General features: G+C 41.1%; 1 protein-coding gene across 2 annotated transcripts in view; it reads right to left on the minus strand.

Annotated features, from left to right (window-relative positions):
* The window catches only part of cped1 (cadherin-like and PC-esterase domain containing 1), a 120631-nt gene extending 112530 nt beyond the window's left edge, over window positions 1-8101 (minus strand). For both annotated transcript variants that reach the window (XR_488707.2, XM_007904974.2), the window contains exon 1: window positions 7826-8101. Coding sequence is in view for 1 of the 2 variants with exons in the window: in XM_007904974.2 (XP_007903165.1) it covers window positions 7826-8071 (246 nt within the window). In the remaining variant the exon portion in view is untranslated. The remainder of the gene's footprint in view (window positions 1-7825) is intronic.
* Between the last annotated feature and the right edge of the window lie 8766 nt (window positions 8102-16867).

Below are 16867 nucleotides of genomic sequence, written 5' to 3' on the forward strand. Positions count from 1 at the left end.
ATAGACAACAGCATGGACTAGTTGGGCCCAATATCCTGGTTGGATGCTGTAGATTTTGCGTGTGTTTAGGAGCATTTTGAAAGTAACTCTAGTAACAGTAAATTAAAACTAAATAGTGCATCAACTTTCATCATGCATTAATTTGCTCATCCATAAATTCTATTGGAAGAACAAAGCCTCGTGATTCAGCTACAGAAACCAGCCCTAGACTAACTCCCCACCACATATATGGTTTCATTAACAGTGACTGCTGCTGCAAATTTAGCTCTAAACAGGAAATACCAGATCAGGTCCTGCTCAGGGCTGCTGTAACTGCCACTGAAATTATTTTGGGAAAGCGCTTGGAGCAGTAAACCTGCTGGAATTCAACAGACTGCAGGAAATTTGGCAATATAATAATAATACTTGTATTTGATATAGCGCTTTATCATGTCGTCGAGACGTCTCAAAGCGCTTCACAGAATATTCTGTAAAGTGGAGTGACTGTGTATTTTGTGGGCAAAACAAAATAGATTTTCTATATTTTGTTGTAGAAGCATGAATTTTTTATGATTAAAATTATGATTGTGCCTTTCCCTCTGGATTCTGCAGTGCCGAAAGCCTAGTTGTTGAAGTAGAACTGAGAATTTATTGTGAGAATCCTTTTGTGGGAAAAAAAACTTTGGTTCAAAAGTTCAAAGATCTGCCTCATGAACGAAAAAGATTGTACAATCCCAAAATTACCCTTAGACGTGCCTCACAGATGATGTCAAAGTATGAAGTTTATGTTCCAAAACTAACAAATTCTAACTTCACACACTAACCACCCAGTGTGCAAAATCCCAGCAGGCTAAACAGCTCAACTTCAGGCAGGTTAGTTAGGAAAATTAAACATAAAATGTTTCAGTGCAGGGAGGGAAAACAAACAGCCTTTCATTGTCTGAAACACTCAAATCACCCAAATAACTATTCTATAATTTAACATAAAATATTAGAAACTAAATGATGACAGACCTAGAGAGATGCTGTTATATTCATAACGTATCACATTTTGTATATCCAGGGTCATTATAAGACACTAATGTACTCTTGGCTTTTAAATTTTAAGTAAACAATGTGTATATTGTAATTGATGATATAAAATGAAACCCAACAAACTATTCACGTTATGCAGCCCAGTAGCAGATCTATGCCTTATCAATAACAGTAATAAAATTATTTAGTTGTTCAATATGATATAATGTCCAACAGAATCTAAGTAAATACATAAAGCATTTAAACACAACAACAAAAATTCAAAAGGGAATGAATGTTCATTTACTGGGCATTTATTTTAGCTATATTTGATTTTAAATAAGATCAGAGGAACAAGTTCTGCTTTATTAAGAGTAAGCAAGTTTCCAAACCCCCTTTCAAGTAGCAAGTTTCATTCTGTGATTACAAGGACTAGTTTTCTTTGGGGGAATGTAATCTGGTTCAAAAATGAAAATTCTCTGGTGTAATGAATGAACTGAATTCTCTCATTTCCTGGTTCCAATTTGCCCTTTAACCCTCTTAGTAATTGTCAACACAGTTATGGATAAAACTCTTTTTCCGCCAATGCTGACACTCCTTTATTTACCAAATGGTAATTTCCTACTGCCCTGTTCAGTCAGAAAGTACCACACCTATTTTTTTAAAAAATGGATCACAGAAAATGAGGCAACAGGTCACATTTAGTAATAGCAGAGGCCAGAAATGCAAGGGCACTCATACAACAAACCTGAAACAACTAGCATCAAATTGAGACCTTATGCAACTTAAATCAATCATACAATCTTCGTGTATGAGGAGTGTGTGTGTGCATGAGCACTACCTCACTCTGCCATGTAGGGTCTGGGTTTTTATGTACATGTTGCCATACACTGAGAGTTTACTGGGTCAGCTGCTTGAAATCAAAATAGTAACTGAGGAGTTTAAGATTCTTTGTGTAGTTCTAAAAATAACTAAAAAGGATCAAAGGAAAGACCCCCAAAACGTAAACATTTGATTTGGGAAATGAATAAGAGAAACAACATCTTCTGGATTACTCTAGAAATGGTAACACAATTTTCTCTCCAGTCTTTACTTACATAGTTACATAGGAATGTACAAGACCGGAAAAGACCACTGCAGGCCATCTGGCTTGCTCCAAAGTAAATCAAATGCCACACACTATTCTCTCTCATACACACACATTTACAAGCCCATCCTCTCAATTTCTTCAATAAATAAAGACCCAATTTTCTCTCAGATTTATTCAATCAATGTTTATATCTCCAGTTGTTAGTCGTTAACTTGACAGCATTGCCTGACTGTTTGATAAACTTTGTCAAGAGTATATGAGCAGAGCAACACTTCCGCATAACTATTTTCTTCCTTCTCTTTCCTCTCCTACTGGATTACGGTTGCTTTACTGATCATACTCTAGCACATTGTTCCAAGTCTTTTATGTATGAGTTTGACCCAATGTTAGGATGGGAGCTGTGTTCAGGATATCACTATCAACCCCAGTTTTATCCTCATCTGATAGTCATGGTATGCAGGTCTCTTGTAGGTGTCACCGTTAGTGACCGCAAGCAAGAATGTTGGGGATTTTCCCTTTCCAAACCTGGAATGCGAAAGCCAATTGCAGCATCTCCTGAGGTGAGTACAGGCCATAGATTGAAACAGGTTCCAGGGATTGAATATAGTATAAGTATGGTCTATACATCAGAACTAATCGCCAGTTAAACTCAGAGTCACCAGGAAAGCTACTCATACATTCTTTAAAATGCATTTGAACCCAATGATGGTGAAGGAAGATAATTTTTTTTAAAAAACAGAATTTTCATTTAGGTATCAGGCAAAAATTATTCCAAGCACTTCAATGAACTAAAACAGAATTAATGTACACATTTAAGATGTGTTGCAACTAATTACTAGGTATAACTAACTGTGGGAAAGTATATATATATGAATGACAATGAAAATTTACATACATTAAAAAACATCATGTTTAGTATTTCAAGTAATTGATTTAAAAAGTGAATGACTATAAAAAAAACTTTCAAAATCTCAATTAGAAACAGCATTTTGAAACATGGCTTTACAGAAAAGAAGACAGATGTACCTTGTGGAAGACTTTGACAACTGCAGTTTTTCTAACCTCTCTTATCAAAATGTCAGCAGCATCTGTTCTTGATAAATGCTGACCTCATGTTCATTCCACTTGACCTCCCATTTGAAAACTTGGTGTGGAGTTTCATGGAGGGATTTCTTCAAGAAAGTTTTCCTTCAAGTTTGGAAGCATTTTTCAATGATTCTCAAAATATTTGACCAATTACTGATTGCCCCCATTTCTGGTTTTATACCTTTGGTGGTAATTCTGTAATATTATGGTATTTTCTCCACACGATAATCCTGACATGATGTCATCAACAATTAAGTATAGGTGGAATACAATGCCATGTACAAAGATTGTCCCTTTATTGAGAGATAGTGCATTGTTTCATTTTCAGCGATTTATTGAACGGCAAAACAATAAAGATCTCTGTGTTATAATTATTTTCAGCAGTAAGTGTGTACTGTGAATTTATTAGAAACATTCAGGATTAGTTCTCACTGAGAGAGATAGGATGCTCATGGATTTGGATATTGAGCGTTAACAGTCACTTTGATTTTTTTATTGAATCCATTTGCTGTGTGATACCAGTTTCACAGAAAGCTCAGTAGGAGTTATTGGGGACAAGTTACTATATGTAACGCTTGAACTCATTGGTGTTAAGCACAAGTACAGATGTTCCTGTTCTTTTCTAGTTTCTGGTTGCTTATGAAAAAGTCAGAATGTGAGTTAGCACGAACTGAAGAAAATTAATTTGACCTGTCACATCCATTCCTGTCATGGGCTGCTTAAAATTTGGCCAATCATGGAATTCACCTGATTTTTTTTAATTGCCTTTTTTTAATCTATGGAGGAAAGAGTCTGCAAGGTAGTAGCTTGCCACCCAAAGGCAATGCAAGTGAAATATAGAATATCTATGTAACAATTTAACCTTATTTTGACCAATACCTTTCCATAGTACCGTTTTATGGCCCAGCAGTTTAGGAACCTTTGTGTCCAGTACAGTATGTGATCTCCTCTATCTAAACATGTCCTCATAACCTTCAATTCCAGGCTTAAAACATTTATCCTGCTTTCTAAAAAAAAAATAATGAACTAGTCCATCATTTTTGCTGAGGCCCTGTTCCTCGTGCATCTGCTCTCTCGTTCTCTCTATAGGGAAACGAGTCCTTTTCTAAACTACGTACCCCCCTTATACTCCTGGAAGTAATTTGAAATTGCTTCCAGCAGGAAATTGATTAGGACCAGGAAACAGCATTGATATTTCCCACTGCAAAATTGCTTTCGCCAGAGGCTCAGAAGAGGTCGGCACACAGGCAAACAACCGAGTGTATGGGCAGAGTTCTGGTGATCGGCACTGAATGCCATTTAGTTTTTTTTAATGTTAATAAAGAGTAGGTTACTCGACGGACTATTTGATAATATTTTAAGGTTATAGACATTCAGAGAACTTTAAAGTGCTTATTTTGAAGCAGAACTCAAAAATCGATTTCTGTTACATTTATAGTAGTGATGCAATTTGCTTTCCTGGCAAAATTCTCCTCTGCAACTTGCTTCCATTTACTCTTTGTTTCTAAGCATCCATTTAGTGCTATTTTCACTTGAAATTACAAGAAAACCACAGTATAGCTAAGGCACAAGTCCTGCTTGAGGCAATCTGATTTTATATCTACATTTTTGTTGCCACAGTAGTTCAAATAAAATAGCCTGCTTCTAAATCCCTCTCAGCACTTAGACTAGTGTAATGTCTCATTTAATCCAATTTCTTCAATGAAAATAAATTAAGTTCTATAATTTTGTTGCCTATATCGGTTCAGTTCCTGACTCATGTTCTGAGACATATCTCTCTTTCTCAGGAGTATGGTGATGACAATTTGTTGGCTGGTGGGCCTTTTGTTGTTGCAAATGTATTACTTTACTTGTTAAATTGTATACAGCCAATAATTTATAATAATAATCCTTGCATTTGATATAGCACCTTATCACATCTTCAAGGAGCCTCAAAGCACTTCACAGAATAAACTGTAAAGAGTAGTGACTGTGTATTTTATAGCCAAAAAGCAGCATCGGATTGGACACAGTAGTATCCCACAAACAGTCATGGATCGGGTGACCACATTATTATTATTATTATTGTTATTATTATTGAAGGAATTTTAATCAATAAAGACAGTGGGTGAAGAAGAGCGAGTGTGATTACATGTAACCAACCAATGAACAAATTGTGCTCTTCATGTTGATTTAACAATTCATTGTAAAATAATAATAAATATTTACATTGGTGTGTTTAAAGTAGAGTAATAATGTTACTATATTGGGAAAGGGAGCAACGTATTTAAATTATACTTTAAATGTCAGAGGCACAAAATTCTTCATGATCTTAATCTTAAGTTCTCACAAAGCCAACTTCCAAATCAAGTTTGAATTTGAGAATTTTCAAAAATTCTGCTAAACCTTAAATTATACGACAATAATCTTCATGCTAAGACCATGAAAATTATCAGGCCGCTGATTAGATAATAAAGCTTTCGAAGGAAAGGTTATGCCAAAAAATGCTGCACTCATTTACAATGCAGTACAGAATTAGAATAAATGCTAATTATGAGTGATATTTAATTCAAAACCTTAGCACATCAAATAATACTACAATTGGTTTGCTGCTTTACATTTATTCTGCTTTTATAGGGAAAATGTTTATCAAACTTTCAGTTACATTGCAAGAGCTTACCAATGTTTGGCAGACTTTGTGCAATAAATAACCTTAACTATGTTCGAGTTTTAAGCCTTCCAAGACGCTGCCCCTCATGAAGGGCACTGTATAAGTGCAAGATGTTTTTGTTTTGAACACCAGTGAATAACTTGTGCTTTTTTTTAATGTTCCAAAATATGGATTTCCTTTTTTTTCTAAGCATTGTCCAATCACTGGATAATGTAGACCATGATAAGTTGTTTTATCTCGTACTGAACAGTAGAACCAAAGGACACGGCCTGTGATTGAAGGGGGGTAAATTCAGAACAAATCTGAGAAACCACTACTTCGGTGAGCGAGTAGTAAACGTATAGAACAGGCTCCTGAGGGAGACGATGGAAGTAGAAAGCGTTGATTCTTTCCAGAACAAATTAGATAAATTTCTGTTAAGAAATAATATCTCGGGATACAGTATATAGTTTGGGACATGACATGTGCATGCGACTGCTAGGATGGTGGAAGGCAAACTGGATGAACCCTTGGTCTTCTTTTGCCGAGCAATTCATTCGTATGTTTGCTACAAGACGAAACGCAAATAATTTCTAATTACATTTTGTTTAGTTGAAAGCGAAAACGACCAAATCATATATCAACATAAAGGATGTGCAAACAGCCAAACAGGGAACAGAAAAGAAGACAAAGGGACCTGTCCTGAAAGATTAACCACAACAACAACTTGCATTTATATAGCACCCCGGAGTGCTTGACAGTGGTACTGATTAATTGTATGCAATCGAACAGGAGGCTCTCAAATCGACAGCACACGTTTGCTTTTCGCCTAACTCGGATTCCTTGTGATGAACTTTGCATTGCACCTCGGCCAGACCATCACTATCAGATGTCAGTCTCCACAAAAAGGAAATGAAACAAAAGTGCCCGTTCACTAAAACCTTGAAATCATCCACATTTTTTTAAAAAAACTAGGCTTTTCCTCGGAAGTGACTGTGAATCTGCTCTCTCTCTCTCTCTCTTTTTTAATGCATTCCACATGGTGGTCAGTCGGTCCTGTATTATTTTCGTCTTTACGTTTGCATTGCAAACGTGGACGTTTTCCGAATCGAATTCATTTGCAATGGGGTTGCACTTCACTTTTTAACGAGCAAACCCACCGAGTACACACACACACACACACACACACAGCCATGTAGGTCTGTCCCTATTGCAATCGTGACACGACTTTCCTAAATACATGAGTTGGGCATTGCATCGATTGAATCCTCTTCCTCACCCCCCCACCCCCCCACCCCCCACAAGCTCAACGTTTTGCTTAAAACAGTTCCGTGGGGGGAGAACCGAGTCTGTGCCTCCTTTCGTTTTGCAGCTCGAATCCAATTGCAAACGGATTGGATGTACCTTTCTAGAAAGTTGCAAATGCTTCTCGTTCGCGAACCCTCGAACCGAGTGGAAGGGACCCGTCCCCTTGCGGGGCCGACAACACTTGAGGGGGGGGGGTATGTCTGACTCCGTGTGCAGAAATAAATCAAACCCCATCCCTCGAATCAGCTGCAGTTGCCGAGCTCTCGGCCGAACGCATCACCGACACCACCGCTAAGCCGTTGCGTCTCTCAACAACTTGCGCCGATGAGCAAATGTGCCAAAGGTCCCACCGACCAGGGAGGGGGGAGGGAGGGAGAGGGAGGGGAGAGAAAGCTCTCGGTTAAGTCTACCGATGCACCGAAACGCCATCAGATTCCATCAGCAAACATCACCTCCCCTCCCGTTCCCATTTTTTTCCTGTACTGTTTCCTCCCCTCCACCCTCCAAAAAAAAGCATTGCATTGCATTACACTGAATTGCATTGCATTACATTGCATTACACTGAATTGCATTGCATTACACTGAATTGCATTGCATTGCATGACACTGAATTACATTGCATTACATTGCATTGCATTACAAGAGAGGAAGGAGTGCGAGAGGAGTCCGGACCGAAGCTTTAAAGGGGGGATTGAGAGTGTGTCGGCGGTCTCCCCCACCTGTGTGAGCTCTCCGAGGACGTCTCCTCCGGCAGATCCGCCGACCGGTGCGGCCGCGTCGGGACGGTGTTGCTCGGATGCATTCCCGGGTCCCCGGTCCTCTCCGAAAGCTCCGGCTCTCCCCCCCGGGAGGCGCAGGGCTGCGAGTAACGCGTAGACCAAACACACGGCGATCGCCACCGCCCACACCGAAGGGCGAAGACACCTCAAGCGACGGCGGCAGCCCAGCACCTGGCGGACACACATGTCACCTGAACCCCCCCCCACCACCCCTCCCCACCACCAACACCCACCCACCCACCGCTGTCCTACCTCGGGGTAAAGCAGCGGCGCTTCATTAGGGCGCAGGAGGTTTAGATCGGGAGCTGAATGAGAGGCGACATTAAGCGCTTCTCCATCCGGTGCCTCTGCAACTTGTCCATGTGGATCCCATTTGTCCGACGCCACACACACACACACACAGACAGACAGACACACACACACAGAGAGACACACACAGACACACACACACAGAGAGACACACAAACACAGACACACACACACACAGAGACACACAAACACAGACACACACACACAGAGACACACAAACACAGACACACAAACACACAGACACACAAACACACAGACACACACACAGAGACACACACACACACACACACACAGAGAGACACACAAACACAGACACACACACACACAGAGACACACACACACACACACACACAGAGATGTCAGCGTTTTTTTGTGTGTGTTGCTGCTGAAACTTTTCTGAGCGCACTTCGCCTCTCAATGCTCCTGGAATAAACTCTGGAGAGGAGAGAGAGAGGAGAGAGAAGAGAGAGAGAGAGAGAGGAACACCAGTTCAGTGTTAGATCACTATCATCACTGCCCCCCACCCCCACCTCTTTCTCTCTCTCTCTCTCCCCAACAGGGACTGGCTCAGTTGGCCAGTGATGCTGGACGGGGGTGTAGCCTTCAAAATGTAGCAAAGCCCATCGCTCCTCCTAAACCGACCCCCCCCCCCCCCCACCCCCTCCTTCCCCCCCAACCCCATCCCCATCCAAAATCAGCTGCGAGGCAGGACTTTCAAGGGCAAAAAAAAATGAGGATCAAATTCAATTTGCATCGGCAGCCAAGTACTAACCTTCTTTCCAATGCATTTCTAAACCCATCCCCTCCCTCACCCCCTACCCCCCCCCCCCCCCCACACACACACACACCCCATAGGTTTATATACTTTCGTCACACATGTACTAAAATCTTCCCAGTAACTTTTATCAAGGAAAACTAGCGGTGGGTTTTTGGCTTGACACATTCCGAATTCTTTGAGGATGCTTATGCTTTCCCCCCCACACCCCCCACCCCCCCCCCAACAAATTGCAAACTTTGTTCTGTTGGACAACCCCCCCACCCCCACACCCCTCCCCTCTCATTGAAGTTAGACTTCAGTTCTTAAAATGAACAGATTTAGTTGAATTCTTTCAGGATGCTTATGCTTTCTCCCCCTCCCAACAAATTGCAAACTTTGTTCTGTTGGACAAACCCCCCCCCCCCCACCCACCACACACCCCTCCCCTCTCATTGAAGTTAGACCTCAGTTCTTGAAATGAACAGATTTAGTTTGCATCATGGAGCAGTCGTGCACCCAGGGAGCGAGGCTCACTGCGTTTCTTTTGGCTACGTGGTGCACAACTCCTGATTCAGTGATTAAAAGCAATCGGAGCTGAGCGATCGCCTGACTGTGTGGCTTAACCACTCTTCCTTCCAAATTGGGACAGCGACAGCCACTGGCGACCTCTTTAAACCGTTGAGGAACGAATGCAAAGAGTTTAAACACACACACACACACAGCGAAACTTGCTGTCCTTTGACAGATTGGGATAATGCAACCAGCCTCCCCCCCCCCCCCCCACCACCATCACTTGCTAAAGTTTTCCAGCCCAAGGTTTCCCCTCTAACCTCCAAATAAAAATACACACTGCTTCTCCCCGTGACGCGAGGTTCACTCAACTAGGTAAGCTGGAAATAGTTTGCAGTGCACTTACTATATGTATTATGTTTTAAGTTGCTTTACTGGAACGTCACTCACAAAAATCAACATCCTCAAGTCCAGGTCTGGGATTTCTCTGCTGTCTCGGTTCAAGTCAGGAAGTTCACTGTCTCGGTGCAGTGAAAGCAGAGTTGCACTGACAGTGATACACTCACATTTAAAGGGCCACGCAGTTCAGCATTTATAATCATAACAGGAATCCGACCATAAAACAACATGCCAGGGATACGAATGACACTTCCCACACGTTAATGAGAATGTGCAATTGTAAACCACATTGCATTTGGAATGCTTAGTTAAAAGATAGGTTTCAACAACAAAAATATAATATTTCACTTAACTTATGAATCAGTCTTGGTAAATGTGAGTTTAGAAGTATTTTAGCTTCCACACTAGAAATAATTACCTTAAGTCATGTGACAAAGTTCGATGTCTTCCTCAAGTCTTCATTAGAATAAGCTACAGCATTCCAGGATTCTTCTTTCAGTAACTCAAGGTCAGAACTATTTATACCATCAGACCTGGCAGACAGTGCAGGGCAGATTACATAACTAGTTATGTAATAATCTGTGGACGTTATGCACTAAAAAGAAGACTGCACTTTCTTTTAAGATTCAAGATCCTGGTCCTCACCTTCAAAGCCCTCCATGGCCTTGATCCCTTCTACTTCTGTGAACTCCCTCCGCTCAGTGGGCTCCGGCATATTTCACGCCCCCCCCCCCCCCACCCCCGCCACCTCGCCCACCCTACCATTGGCGGGCGGGCCTTCTGCCACTCTGCTTGCACCCTCCGGAACTCCATCCCACAGTCCCACCAGCTCGCCCCTTCCCTTGCTTCCTTCAGGACCCATCCTAAGACCTTCCTTTTCGACTGTGCTTTTGATCACCCTGCTTCACCTCTTGCCCTTCACCCTCCCCAAACCCAACCCCCAGCTCGGGTCTGAAACACTGACTATCCAGTGCCTTGGGACGTTCTCCCGACGTTAAAGGCTCTATTCAAATGTAATGTTGTTGTTGTTCATCAAGACTTTGCTCTCTCCCTTTTGAATCTTGTTCCAATATTCTAGTTGGCAGGGTTGAATATAAAGTATGGCCTTTTTGTTTTCTAAATGCAATTCTCTACCATAAACCATTGACTATGAAGCAAAGCTCGTAACTTGTTTTAAAAGGGAATTGGATAGATGCGTGGAAGGGAACAATATTAAAAGGTAAAGTGAACAGGAGAGTGGGAATGAGACTAGGTGCCACATGTGGGAAAAAAAGAACAACCCAGATTGGGGTTGGAGTGCATGTCCTGTTTCTATGCTAAAACAATTCTATAATCTGAATATCACTGGGATATGCAATTCTTCCTGGAATATGACCAGATTATCATCAGGGTGAAAATAATCATCTCTCCTTCCGTCTCCTTCACCCTTAAGTGTGTTTTGCCAAAGGAGGTTGGTTAGGGTGACATCAAACTCACTCTTCACATAAAATAAGAGGGTGTACCTTCTTGGAAATGATTAAGGAATATTTAGCAGCAAAATTAACGTAGTAAATAACATAAAATTCTGTGGCCTGAAATAAAACATTCAACACAACCAGTTTATAATTTATCTCTCTCTATTCCCTTCTTTCTCACTTATGTCTTTACATACATAACTTCTAAGTCTGAAAGACACAGATAGAGCAATTGGCAGGTAAATGATATAGGAGGAAACCCAAGTAGCATGTTCTTCCTTAACATACCTATGAGGCTTGAAGGGACATGGGAATAGGACAGGGTAGTGGGATTGAAAGTACAACTTTCAGGGGATTGGAGACCTATGGCGTATTGGTTAGAGCACTCTCCTCGCAAGCGAGAGGATCCAGGTTTGATTCCAGGGCAAGGTGGAACCTTAGGCAAGTTTCCTTACTCCACCTGCCTCTGTTTACCTAATAGTAAATAGGAACCCAGTTGTCAATAGATTGGCAGATATTCAAAAAATAATAATAATATGGTCACTCAATCCATGACGGTTTGTGGGACACTGCTGTCCGCAATTGGTTGACGCATTTCACCCACAAAATACAGTCAATTTACTTTACAGTACATTCTGTGAAGCATTTTGAGACATCTCAATGACATGATAAGGTGCTATGTTGAATCCAAGAATTATTATTATTATTATTTTTACAACTTGAGAAACGCAGTGCAGATTGGATAGGCCAAATGATCTCCCCTGCTCTGTAAATTTCTGTGATTCTACTGTTAATTAAAAACACAAGGAAACAAAAAGATGACTCTATACTCAGAGAATATAATTCACCAGTTTCTACATCTTCCAACTACACAGGTTGTTAAATCTACAATCATAAATCTTTCTCTGCAGACATCATTACAAGTCAATATTCTGATGGGGATGGACAATTAATGTCTTCCATGACACAGCTATACCCTTAAAGAAATGACACACTCAATCTAACCATTCCAGAAGCTTTAAAATAGAGATCAGTGGGAAAAAAATAAATCCTGGAGTGATTTCAAAACTGTAATCTCATTTTGGCTTTAAAGTGAAGTTTATAAATCGCTTCATCTTTGGTGTCATAGTTTGTTATCTGAACCACTTAACTAGACTACTGTCTTGTAAACACTTCCAGTTATCCATTTTTCTTGAAAACTTGACATGTCACTATTACTTTTAATGTTTCACATACATTCATGCTATACTCAGCTCAGCTGCTACACAATTGTGGAAAGTAAAATTGAAAATCAAAAATAAACTTTCTGCTAGTGATCTTGCAGCAGAGTTAGTCCCCTGAATAGTCTGGTTGCAAAGCCATTTCCTAAAGCCAAACTGAGTAATAAAAATCTGGAAGGTCCCAGTTTCAATCCTCCTTCATCTGTGCTGACATAAATGAAGCAGCATTAGGGGCTCTACAATTGACTTTGGTGCCATTGGGCTAAAGAGGATATAGGCAGGGGAAGGGATGTTGGGGGGGATATCAGCCTCGCTTCATGATTACAGTCCAGTCACTCCCACTGGAAGCTGTGCACATCAGGTGATACATTGATTGCTTGCCAACATTTACCATTCAAACTAAATTATGAAAAATGGCTACTTTAGCAAACGGAAGCGTGGCCAATCCCCATTAAACTGCATAAGATATTGCCAGGCACCTGGCAAACATGAACTGGCCTGGCTTATTTGGTAGAAGCAGGACTTGAGCTCATAGTCAGTCCAGTGCTAGGCAGAGCTCTACATTGTCAGAGGTACTATACTTTCAAATGAGATGTTAAACTAAGATCATGTTTGCCTGTTCAGATGGACATTAATCTCATGGTACTATTCAAAATGAAAAGGAGATTTATGACCAGTGCCCTGTGCCTTGCATGTTAGGCCAATAATCCTCTAATAAATTGATCACTCACCTGCAAACACATCACTACACTATATAAAAAAAACACTGTGAAGTGCTTTGAGACCTTTTGACATGATAAGGCACTCTATCAAATACAAGGATTAATATCACTTATCACATCATTTGCTTCATGGCTACTTGTGAGTCATTGTTGAGTGTGCAATTAGCTGCTGCATTTGCCTACAAATGCACAGCTTCAACTTGAAATTAGCTTCCTGTGAAGTGATTGATGTTATAGGCACGATATCAAATACGATTTTTGGTATTTGCTCCTGTTAACCAAAACCCTAATTGGTCCAATGTGGACAAGCAGCAGCAAGCTTGCAAGGCATTACTCTCAATGGTAAGCTGTGTGTACAGTTTTGGTTGATTAGACTCCGTCGGTATACCAACACTTATTCTGGAGTCCCCAAGTCTTGACTCTTGTGTATCTAATACGCTCCAGAATTAGCTAACCTGCAACTAATAAGCAGGTTGTGTCCCTCCAGGGAGAGTGTACATTCCATTCCAGGCACAGGAAAATTTCCATGTGTAGCTGGCATACATCTGTGAAAATCAATTTATTTGAATACTCTTCGGCATGGTGATTGGTTTCCGCATGTGTCAGAAATCTGGCTGCCCAGAAAAATAACAAAAATATTTTTATTATCATATATCAAATGGTTAAGAACAAAAAAGTTTGCTAAAGAACCATTTTAATCAATATTTCACACTAGTAGCTTGGTAAGACAGGTTAGAGAAAATATTAAGTACGTTAACCTTTAATATTGGGTTACTACATATTTAGTGTTGGAACTTAAACTGTTTCCACAGAGAGTGGTATCAACCACAGCACTGAAATTTTATAGCAGTACAGTAACCCAACACACTTTTTTTTAAAAAAAATCTGTTGTAAATCTGGAGCAAATTGCTTGTTATGCCTATACTCAACTTAAATACAGTCACTATACAAGTAAAATACTGAGAGGCTCCTTGACGTCCTCCAAAGTGAAAGGGGCTATACAAAATCCAAGGGTAATTATATGAATTGTATATATATGAATGTGTATTATTCAAAGCAGAAAGATTACCAGAAAAAAAGTACTAGACATTAAGCCTAGCTTTGTTTTTATTTTTTTTGGGGGGGGGGTGGGTGGGGGAGAGAAGCAGAGTTTGTAGGATCTGAATGTGGAAAGCTACCAGGGTTTGAGTGAAAAATTGCCCCTGACAAACCCTAACCCCAGGAGCCTGGGTCAGTCCTGCGACCATTGGAGTCAGTCAGGAGCTAATCAGGAGCTGAGCATCAGCTGGGAATGAAAAGACCCCGGAGACTGCTCCCAGCCAGGTGAATGCTCGCCACACCTGTTCCCTCACATACACTCAGAATTGTTCTTCCATCTGCAACGATACAAACGGGTCCAACAACCCCCTAATTTTGCAAATCATTTGGGACAGATTTGCACACCTCAACACCATTCCCCACGGCTTCCCATCAAATGCAAGGATTATTATTAGTATTATTATCATCATCATCAGCAGCAGCCAGAAGCTGACCACCACTAACTGGGACCCACTTGTTAAAGGAAGATGAACAACATGGGTCATTTAGGCAAGGTTTATGTCACCTTCCATCCGCTGTCCGTGGTGATCATCTGCTTGGTGCTGTGCTGCTCGGTGGTGGCTGGTTTGGTGGGCGGTGTAATCGGAGGCGATCGCTGTGAACCTGGCGCTGAGTGAACTGCTGAGAAGTATGTTGGACAGCCTGCTGCTGCTACCGGCCACAGCAGCTCCGACCTAAGCACCATCCTGTGTCACACGCAGCTTCTTGTCTACTGTCTGTGCAGCTGTTCACCAATGATCACCATCAGATTGGAATCAATCCCTGGGTTCCTGTTCTGCTCAGCACCACCCCCCATGTATATCAGATGTCAAGAGATGCCCATTGACAGCCTCTGCCCCGGGTGTACCTGCTGTTGGTGGTTCGTCTGTTTTGGGCCGCAATCGTGTTTTATTAGGTTCGGATCTGTGTGGTTGTCAGATGGCACAACGAACAAAGTCCGTGAAGGTCGGGCCGCCCTGAATTCGGGTTGGAAACAGTTTGGAGTGGAGCCCCAGGTCCAGCCACCAGTCAAACCCTGGCACCTCTCAAGAGGACATGCCGTGCAGCTTGCAAAAGGGAAAGACACGCTGCCCTTGAATGTCACTGGCTTTTCTGGCTCCTTGTTGGCTACCATCACCTGTAACTAACCCAACCAGATACCGGGACCTTGGCAAGCACAAGCCGCGAGCCGGGCAGGAATTGAATGGAAGGCAAACAAGCCAAACCCTCCGGCTGCGTTACCACTAGTTGATGTGTTGCTTCTGAACATCATTGAAAATGACTTAACTCACCTCCCAAGCGAGAGATCTGGGTTCAATTCTCCGCAGGGCCAAACCTTGGGCAAGTTTCCATACTCCAGACACCTAATAATCCCTCAAGAAAAAGAATTGGTCACTTCGATCTGCGACTGTTTGTGGGACACTGCTGTGCGCAATTGGCTGCCACGTTTTGCCCACATACAGTCAATGCACATTAGTTTATTCTGTGTAGCGCTTTGAGACATCTAGAAGATGCGAAAAGTACTATATCAAATGCAAGGATTATTATTGAGTGAAAAACTTTAGGGGCTTAAGTTCGAGTTTAGGAGGAACAACGGAGGTTGCCGTTTCTTGTTTGGTAACTGAACGCTTGATAATGAGTGAGCCCTTTAGACAGACTACTGCCTACAAAGAAAGTTCCTCAGTTTCCCAGCAAGAACTTACATACTTTTTCTATTCTTTTGGCCAAGGAACACATTATGAAATAAATGTGAGACCGTGCTGACTCTTTCAAGGCTTAATGGTTAAAATAATGCAGCTTGTTAGCAAACAAATTATTGGACTTTGACCTACTGCAAAAATAAATCAATTTTATTTTTAATTTTTAAGTGTGCACTGCATAGCAATAGCAAGGAAACATCTGGTTTATTATCAGTGATTATAGCATTATTGTGGATAAGCACACTTGTGCAAATATAAAACAAATATTTTCTCCATTCATTGGCAAGATTGACAGCAAAAAACATTCATTATGGTTTTCCATCAAGTTGCAAACACTGAGAAAGCATTCATCACAAGGTAAAGGTCAAGATAGTTTCACTTATCCAGTATCCTATACACTGTATATCACATTCCAGTACCAAGGCTATTTAGAACAATATTGGGCAATCATTGTTGGCTTCTATTACTAAAAAAAAACAAAGGTTTAGCTGAATATCTTCCATCATACAGAGGCATTGCAAAGTGGTCTATTTATTTGCCTGTTCATATTTTAGTTAAATGAGCTTCATATAAAAGATTATTGAGAAAATGATATCTGTCTGGACTATTTAATTATGTTCATCAACATGCAGGAGGACATTTATGCAAACAGTTACATCATGCAAGGAATATTCCAAATAACTACATGTGGCGGTGTTCCACAGCTTACCTACTCACACTCAGAGTATTGGATGTATTGTAAGTGAAAATAATGTTACCAACATCATTATGCATTAAAAATAAATGGACACACTGCACTGATCATTATGTTTTTACTGGTTAAACACTAATGCA

The sequence above is a fragment of the Callorhinchus milii genome, unplaced genomic scaffold, assembly GCF_018977255.1.
Source record: "Callorhinchus milii isolate IMCB2004 unplaced genomic scaffold, IMCB_Cmil_1.0 Scaffold5, whole genome shotgun sequence".
Lineage (NCBI taxonomy): Eukaryota > Metazoa > Chordata > Chondrichthyes > Chimaeriformes > Callorhinchidae > Callorhinchus > Callorhinchus milii.